Source organism: Phycodurus eques, chromosome 5, assembly GCF_024500275.1.
Source record: "Phycodurus eques isolate BA_2022a chromosome 5, UOR_Pequ_1.1, whole genome shotgun sequence".
Taxonomy (NCBI): domain Eukaryota; kingdom Metazoa; phylum Chordata; class Actinopteri; order Syngnathiformes; family Syngnathidae; genus Phycodurus; species Phycodurus eques.
In genome coordinates, this window is record NC_084529.1 from 23,595,197 (window position 1) to 23,605,041 (window position 9,845).

The 9,845-nt window shown below is 39.4% G+C and overlaps 1 protein-coding gene across 1 annotated transcript; it reads left to right on the plus strand.

Annotated features, from left to right (window-relative positions):
* The first annotated feature begins 915 nt into the window (after nt 1–915).
* On the plus strand, nt 916–9,819 carry miox (myo-inositol oxygenase). The gene is made up of 10 exons (XM_061678202.1): nt 916–933; nt 1,018–1,092; nt 3,544–3,624; nt 3,999–4,161; nt 5,251–5,318; nt 5,839–5,948; nt 6,154–6,221; nt 8,380–8,429; nt 8,516–8,628; nt 9,711–9,819. Exons 1-10 carry the CDS (start codon nt 916–918, stop codon nt 9,817–9,819), a joined length of 855 nt encoding a protein of 284 aa, XP_061534186.1.
* Nucleotides 9,820–9,845: the final 26 nt, after the last annotated feature.

The following is a 9,845-nucleotide window of genomic DNA, read 5'->3' on the forward strand; positions in this document are numbered from 1 at the left end:
CCCCTCTACCTCATCTGTCCTCTGCCCACCGGAACTCTGATGCCCTACAAACATGCACGTGCACACACACTCACACTTCAATACACACACACACACACACCAGACTCAGGGTTAGCAGCATTGGGGTTTTGTCATCTAATTTATATATGTCTTATTTTCCTTGGTTCTCTGACCTTGACTATGTTTCACACGTCACCTGAGCTTTGATATTTGCACATTCATTTAATACTTTTTATACTGTAGATACTATAGTTGTATTTAGCTTTTCATATTAATGTTATTATTTGTACTGTCTTTCGTAGCACCGCGGGCCCTTGAGTACCGTAATTTCAATCCATACAGTGTTACGCATATTGAAGAATTGACAATAAAAGCACAATTGTTGGATTTGTCCTGTAAATCATAACCTTTGTTGTTTGATGACAGTTCCCAAAGTGCCCAATGAAATCTCAGCATTGGTCTCCACTCTTCAGTCAGTACTTCTGTCCAAACATGTTGTATTCACACACACACGGCCAAATGACGATTGAGCTGTTCTCAGTCTGCTATTGAGCGAATACTCTTATCTGATTTGGATTCACCTGCGTCACAAGTATTGTAACAGTGCAACAGTAAAAGATGGGTTTGCTGGTTTTATATTTAAAAAAAGTGATGTTTTCAGCGCCGTAAAAAAAAAAAAAAAAACAATCAACTACAGTTGTGGGGGGGCGACGACAAAGACGCACACTGAGCACTTCCCGAGAAGTGAAAACAGGTTACTGGAAAACTTCCACATGGGCAGGATTACATAAACACACAAAGGTCAAGGTTGAACACAGACACCCCGTTAGGTTTGCTGACGTCTGGTTAAAGAGTGACGACACAGGTGGAGGCAACATATAAACGGGTGACAACAACAACTCGTCATCTACAAGCATGAAGGTCATCAATTTGGTAAGTGGGCTTCTTCAGTAAAACAAATCTATCGTATGTTATGCAAATCTAAATCTTATTGCTGTTTTGTTTTTTTAACTGCAGGGTCTAGACCCATCGCTGGTGTATCAACCAAATATGACACCTAAAACCAAAAAGGAAGAGTACAGAAACTTTGAGGCAAGTTAAACAAATTTGACATTGCAAACACAGTGTTGTCAATGTTTTACATAGATGTACAAAGGCTACAATTGAACAGATTTGACGATAGTACAACCCCAATTCCAATGAAGTTGGGACGTTGTGTTAAACATAAATAAAAACAGAATACAATAATTTGCAAATCAAGTTCAACCTATATTTAATTGAATACACTACAAAGACAAGATATTTCATGTTCAAACTGATAAACTTGATTGTTTTTAGCAAATAATCATTAACTGAGAATTTTATGGCTGCAACACGTTCCAAAAAAGCTGGGACAGGGTCATGTTTACCACTGTGTTACATCACCTTTTCTTTTAACAACATTCAATAAACCTTTAGGAATTGAGGACACTAATTGTTGAAGCTTTGTAGGTGGAATTCTTTCCCATTCTTGCTTGATGTACAGCTTCAGCAGTCCGGGTCTCCGTTGTCGTATTTTACGCTTCATAATGCGCCACACATTTTCAATGGGAGACAGGTCTGGACTCCAGGCAGGCCAGTCTAGTACCCGCACTCTTTTACTACGAAGCCACACTTTTGTAACACGTGAAGAATGTGGTTTGGCATTGTCTTGCTGAAATAAGCAGGGGCGTCCATGAAAAAGACGTTGCTTGGATGGCAGCATATGTTTCTCCAAAACCTGTATGTACCTTTCAGCATTAATGGTGCCTTCACAGATTTGTATGTTACCCATGCCATTGGCACTAACACAGCCCCATACCATCACAGATGCTGGCTTTTGAACTTTGCGTCCATAACAGTCCGGATGGTTCTTTTCCTCTTTGGCCCGGAGGACACGACGTCCACAATTTCCAAAAACAATTTGAAATGTGGACTTGTCGGACCACAGAACACTTTTCCACTTTGCATCAGTCCATCTTAGATGAGCTCGGGCCCAGAGAAGCCGGCGGCGTTTCTGGGTGTTGTTGATAAATGGCATAGTAGAGTTTCAAGTTGCACTTACGGATGTAGCGTCGAACTGTATTTATTGACATTGGTTTTCTGAAGTGCTCCTGAGCCCATGCGATGATATCCTTTACACATCGATGTCGGTTTTTGATGCAGTGCCGCCTGAGGGATCGAAGGTCACGGGCATTCAATGTTGGTTTTCGGCCTTGCCGCTTACATGCACTGATTTCTCCAGATTCTCTGAACCTTTTGATGATATTATGTACCGTAGATGATGAAATCCCTAAATTCCTTGCAATTGTACGTTGAGGAACATTGTCCTTAAACTGTTCGACTATTTTGGGATGGGACCCTCGCCCCATCTTTGTTTGTGAATGACTGAGCAATTCAGGGAAGCTCCTTTTATACCCAATCGTGGTACCCACCAGTTCCCAATTAGCCTGTTCACCTGTGGGATGTTCCAAACAGGTGTTTGATGAGCATTCCTCAACTTTCTCAGTCTCTTTTGCCACCTGTCCCAGCTGTTTTGGAACATGTTACAGCCATAAAATTCTAAGTGAATTATTATTTGCTAAAAACAATAAAGTGTATCAGTTTGAACATTAAATATCTTGTTTTTGTAGTGTATTCAATTAAATATAGGTTGAACATGATTTGCAAATCATTGTATTCTGTTTAACACAACGTCCCAACTTCATTGGAATTGGGGTTGTACAGGTGTATTTTCAGTAGTGAAAACCTATATTATAGAGACTCATTAAACACATAGGTTGGAATCAGCCTTCTGAAAAGTATTTTCCTAATTTCGACATTCAACAAATCCTTTTGATTTGTTTCTTATGCACTGTTATATTTAAATTTCTTGAAATGGTTTTGCATTTATGGTAGCTCTAATCATCAAAGTATATCATGAAATAGTTTTCTCTCTGTGTAGTGAATCTAAAGAATGATGAGTTTAATTTACTTGAATTGTGTACTAAAAGTTTTCCACCATATACTCATTTATTAAAATGTAACAATTTTGCTTATGTGCATAGTGTGTATATGGACATTATTACTTTAACCTTTGTGTGTGAATGTTTAGGGCAAAATTGAGCATCTGTTTTTCTGTATGCTGCATTGCTACTCAATGGACATTTCATTATGTATACCTGCACAGACCCAATACAAGAGCTGCTGCTAAAGTTCTGCCAAAAAAACACAAAAAACTAAGCTACAACACATCCAACATATATCGTTTATGCTTATGATGATATTTCTATGAATTAAAATCTGTGGCTGTAAAATTGTACTGCATCCTATTGAGAAGTGTTATTTTGAGCTGAATAAGGTGATGAAAATATAAGAAAGTGTATGATGCAGTGCTATTCTACACCACTGCAACCACAATAATACAAATATGGATGACGATTAAAACCACTATCATTATCATCATTAGATTTTGCAGGTGTACCTAATGTGGATGGAGTAATTGCCCTGACTTTATAGCAACCTAGTTGCGTTCGCACATTTTAGACGGGGAGTGTCGCCGAGCATGTGTACAACACATACAAACTGATGCACACCAACCAGACTGTGGACTTTGTCAAGCAAAAGGTGAGAAGATGAGACTGCACACATTAACACACATTCTCTGAATTCACATGATGTTTTTGTGAACTTTGGGGGGGAGAGGGTAAACGAGTCGATCGACCGAGTACCGATTGAGTCATCAAGCCATGACGTCCGGTCGGAGGTTTGGATCGTTTGGTTAACCTACATCTTTAGTACAGTGTAATCGTAGGTACTGTACTGTATTGAGAAATAGATCAAACTGATGCTATTGTAAAACCTGTATAAAATGGTTTCCGATTTAAAACAATTTCTACAGATCATGTCATATCGACATTCAGACAGCATCACAAGCAGAGTTATGAAGACCAGAACAAAAATAAACAGAAGGTACTGATACTTTTGGGCCTTCCACGTAGCACTTGGAATGGAGCGGCTGCAGCCACGCCGAGATGCCCATGATGGACGCCGTCATGTCTCTGGACCAGCTGGTGGACGAGTCCGATCCAGACGTGGATTTCCCTAACTCCTTCCATGCCTTCCAGACGGCTGAGGGCATTCGCAAAGAGCACCCAGACAATGGTACGCGGTCACAAAGAGCTTCAGGTTCCCTCTATAAAAGTGGGAATGCTATAAAGGTAGTACAGCTTACTTTGGGCGAGAGGCAGGATACGCCCTGGACTGGCCGCCAGTCAATCGCAGGGCACAAGCCTTCCCACACACTCATTTTCACACCTAAGGACAAGTCATCTTCAATTAACCTAACATTTGGGATGTGGGAGAAAAACAAAGCAAACAGCAGGCAAAACATGCAAACTCCACACAGATATTCGAACTCAGATCTCCTGATTTCAGGCAGATGTGCTAAGCACAACATCGCGGCCCTGCCACTCCACTTTCATGAGACATCAATTACAGTATATAATGCGGTGCTAACATCGTTTAATATTTCCAAAATGCATTTTTACTCGTCAAGGCCTCACACCCCTAATGAATAGCTTGGGACAAACTTTTGTGCTCAAGGGTCACATTTGATTTATAAAAGAAACAAGTAGGCCAGGTCATTTGGAGGGGAGGTTTAAAGGGGGGTGGGGGGATGGGAGCACAATGCATATGTAATATAATTTATAACATAGTTTATTGTAATAACATAATCCATGCTGATTTATTTGATTAGAATAAATTGAACCTGAATTATCCAATCTTTTAATACAATAAACGCATGTTTTTAGTATTTTTTAGAATAAATCAATGACACAGTTATTCAATTAAATAAAAGTAAAATACATTTTAACTCACCAATTTTAGAAAACGTGATAATACAAAAATATTACAGAACAAATGAGAATCTAAACGCTTGGTGGGCTGGATTAACAAATGCAGCTGGAACTGCGCTTTTGCCACTCCTCACACCTGCAATAGACTGGCTGAAGGCTGCATGTAAGCAAGCAGCAGAGTAAATAGATTTGCGGAAATATGTCCAGTTCATATTAGTCAACTGAACTCCCAAGTTTGTACCTTTTACAGGGCCAAAAAGGCCTAGGTACAATGCTGCAAAAGTGCCAAATGGTATAAAGCCGAGCTTCTAAAGGTACCACCGTAGTGGCAAGATACTATATGTAGCCCCTAAATGGAAAATGTATCACTTACGTCTTGAATGTCTTTTCTCAGACTGGTTCCAGCTAGTGGGTCTGATACACGATGTTGGGAAGGTCATGGCGCTGTGGGATGAACCTCAGGTAAGACGTAATTTAAGTTCTGATTAACCCTTAACACATTGTTGAGGTGGAATTTTTGACCAAAAATACCCTTGTAATTTTTACCCCTGAAATGTATTTATTTATAAAAGTGACCCAAAATGCAGAATGAAAATATTTAAAATATTATATTTACACCTTTGTACAGGTGCTTACAAAGTTTGTGGACACCGAGGCTGTTTTTTAGATTTACCTTTGTGTGTTAAATCAAGGAAAATGCTGGGTATCTTCAAACTGTGAAACTGCATATGCCATAAATGTGTGTACTTTCTCAATTCTTTCAAAAGAGAACTCTAAGGTGTCCTACGAATTGTCTGCCTTCTCACCACATTTGCTCTGAAACATTGTTTTAATCATCCATTCATTAACATAGACAATTATGAGGATATTCTCAAAAGTGACTCGGACCTTACGATGCGTGCATGGGAAATGAACAGTATATGTCAGGGTTCATATAGAATCCTTACTCCCATTGGCCACGGTCTTCCCTATTTATCCACAGTGGGCCGTGGTGGGTGACACATTCCCTGTGGGCTGCACGTTTCAAAACTCCATCGTGTTCCGAGACAGCACCTTCCAGGAGAACCCAGACGACACAAATCCCAGCTACAAGTAGATATTTTCCCGTTAAAATTGACACCTAAACGCAAGATTTGTTGTCAAGGTTTGATGGGCTGATTTCCTCTGAAAAGAAAACCGACGGCACAAAGTACAGCAGTACTTTACAGCAAAGTTTTGCACGTAAAAATCGGGTTATACTTACGAGACTTAACAATTTCTGAGATCGTTTTCCATTTAGTTTTATATTTTTCTTCAGCTCTAAATATGGCATCTACAAACCAAATATCGGGCTTGACAGTGTCCTCATGTCCTGGGGTCATGATGGTGAGTCCATTGATTTAAATTGTTTGACATCATCTCAGAGAGATTTCTGCCTTTACAAAGATATTAACGCTTAATACAACAGTTTTTATTATTGTGTTTGTAGAATTGTACCGCGACATACCGAGAGCTGTTTCTTATACAGTGGTGCCTTGAGATACGAGCTTCATCTGTTCCGTGACACGCTTGTATCTAAAATCATCTTGCCCCATTGAAATGAATGGAAATGCCATTAATCCATTTCAGTCTCCGTTGTCATTCATCTGAACGTGTTCTATAGGGTTGAGGTCAGGAATGTACAGAACAGTCAAGTGCATCCACATCAAACTCTCTCATCTCTGTCTTTATGAACCTTTATTTGTGCACTTATGCACACTCATCTCCAAACTGTTCCCAGAAAGTTGGAAATGTCCAAAATATTAGCCCCTGAGCTCCGGTGAAAGGAACTCTGAATGCTTCAGCATATCAAGAGATTTTGGACATTCAAACAGTTTGGGGGATTACCCCTTCCCGTTTCAACAGGTCTGTGCACCAGTGCACAAAGCAAGGTCCATAAAGACACTGATGAGAGAATTTGGTATGGATGAACTTGACTGGCCTGCACAGAGTCCTGACCTCAACCCAATACCACACCTTTGGGTTGATTTCAAGTGGACAGTGAGCCAGGGCTTCTCATCCAACATCAGCGTGTGACCTCACAAACATGCTCCTGGAAGAATGGGCAAAAATTCTCAAACTCACTCCTAAAACTTGTTTGAAAGCCTTCCCACAAGAGGTGAAGCCGTTATCGCTGCAAAGGGTAGACCAACAACATATTAAACCATATGGATTTAGAATGGGATATCACTTAAAATCATACGCGAGTCAAGGCAGGTGAGTGAATACCTTTGGCAATATAGTGCATGTCAGTTCGGTCAGGCTTCCATTAAATGTCTGTTGATCTAAGCTGTATTTTACTTCTTTTTTTTTTTGTATGCTTTATATAGGATACATTGGTGAAACGTATGTTGGCATTTTTGTATGGTTCTTCTTCTTTTCCTTTGGCTCATCCCGTTAAGGGTGGCCACAGCATGTCATTGTTTTCCATGGAAGCCTATCTCCTGAATCCTCCTCTCTAACACCAACTGCCCTCATGTCTCGCCTCACTACATCCGGCAACCTTTTTTGGGCTTTCTCTAGCTCTCTTGCCTGGCAGCTCCATCCTCATCATCCTTCACCCAATATACTCACTCTCCCCCCCCTCTGGACGTGTCCAAACCATTGAAATCTGCTTTCTGTCTAACTTAAGGAATAAATAAATAAATACATATATCATGGGGGAAAAAATAGAATGTAAAGAATTGAACAGTTTGTGCATCATGATTTAATGCTGCAATTCAATTGTGTGTGCTGCTGCTCCTGGCGAAATGTGTTTCTACTGTAAACAACTCTGTAAAATGCTGTAATGTTGCTTAAAGTCTCTTTTTTGATTAATTGTTCAGTTGTTGGCTCGTATTCCAACTTTACGCTTGCAAGTCAAAGCAAAAACTTGTCCGAATGACGGCTCATATCGAAACACTTGTACGTCGGGTCACTCGTATCTCAAGGTATAATTGTACTTAGGTTACCTTGGTTTACTTCGTGAGGGGGAAAATATTAGAAACTGACAGTTTAGCGCCGACCAATGCAATAATTATTATAAATAAATGATTAATAATTCTATTAAATTGTTCGATTTAAAATGTATTTAATGCATAATCAAAATTACATATTTGAATTAATATTTTTTTTTTATATTTAAAATACAATGAAATTATAAATCATACTATTCTACTATTGCAATTCATAGTAATATCTGTATTTGTAATCCAAGGCTATAATTCCACTTTAAATGCCTGGAACTAACAGGTTTCAATGAGGTCTCTAAAAGTTCCAAAAACCCCAAAGAGGGTCTTCTTTAGGCCCCATAAATAACCCCAAAACTGAATTTAAAAAGTAGTCACCACTGTGCAAACAGGAAACGGTCTTCGATACAAGTTTTATGCACTCTTTTAATTAGTCGGAGTATATCACATTAGTAATAATATTGTGAAGTATTTCGTCTACATTTAACTGGATTTGACCGATGTCATTATAGTTGCTATTGCATGTGTACTTAATGTCTTGGTGTTGTGTCCCTAAGAATACCTTTACCGCGTTCTCCAGTTCAACAAGTGCTGCATTCCCAAGGAGGCAAGTAACCTCTGCCATTGACTCATCTTCCCCCACGGTCACATCCAGACTCTAAGCCACGCTATGTTTGCGTGCGGTCCTTACAGGGCCTCAACATGATCCGCTACCATTCCTTCTACCCCTGGCACTCCCAAGGCGACTACATGTACCTGTGTGACGACACAGACCTGCAAATGTTGCTTTGGGTGAAGGAGTTTAAGTGAGTGGCGTCCAATTATAGAACTTGTTTGCAGTCCCCTGGTGCTATGTATACACATACATTTAAGGTCAAAATTATAAGCCCCCTTCATTTTAAATTTCAAAAAATTAAAATTAAAATCCCTTATTTTCTCCAATGATATGACTGTAAGACAGTGTTTACAGTTAATTTGCGGTCAAAAACAAAGAAAACAGCTGCAAAAAAGTTTTTTTTTTTATACCGTATACCACTAACATTTGATCTTCAAAACTGACCGATGGGCTAGGTCATTTGTAGATGAGGTTAAAAAGTTAAAATGTGTATCTAAAATATTACCTTAATATTAATAGTTTAAATTATCCATTATTCCTATTTTTAGCGCTCTAAAATGCCCCCAAAGCCCTGGCTAACTGGAAAGTAATGTCACAGAAGTATGTTAAAGTGACACATCCACTGTTTTAACATCCTACTATGTTGGGGAGGAGCTAGGGTGTTAGTGTAAATTGTCTCGTTTTTGCTCTGTTGAGCAACTATTAAAAAGCAAATAAACTCATCTGTAAGACATTTATTTTTAAGGGTATTGTTGAGTATGAAATGAAAATATACTGTAACATTTTGTGGTATGATTACAGTTTAAACTTACTATGGGCAATTATTTGAAAATTTTAAGGGCAAAGGCAACTGCTTGTGTTTTTCCCCCCACTATTTGCTGCAGGGCTCAATTTTACGTACATCCCTTTTCCCTTCAAATGAGCCTCTACTATCTTCTTTCTGAGGCCCAGATTGACGTTGCTGCAGTATTTGGCATGATGATATCACTTCTTATCAAGATTTTGGAGCAACTCTAAAGTACTGTAGTGCCTTTTGCTCAAGTGGTCAGGTGACACGAACCCTTCTTCTTCTGTAATAGATTGACCAGGTGTAGTTTCAAAGTAAGTTGAATCAAAACGGGGCCATATCATTGCTTGATAATTTACTATACAAAATGATACTAATATATTGGAAACATTGGGATTTATTTTTGCGAAATGTTCAATAGTTCCTACAGGGGCTAATACTTTTGACCTTAACTGTAACTGCGTTTGTGTGTCTGCCCCCCGCAGCAAATTCGATCTCTACACAAAAGTGGCCGAGCTGCCCAACGTGGAGAGGCTGCGTCCGTACTACCAGTCGCTGATCGACAAGTACTGTCCCGGGATACTGAAGTGGTGAAACAGCACAGCGAGTTCTAAATTCAC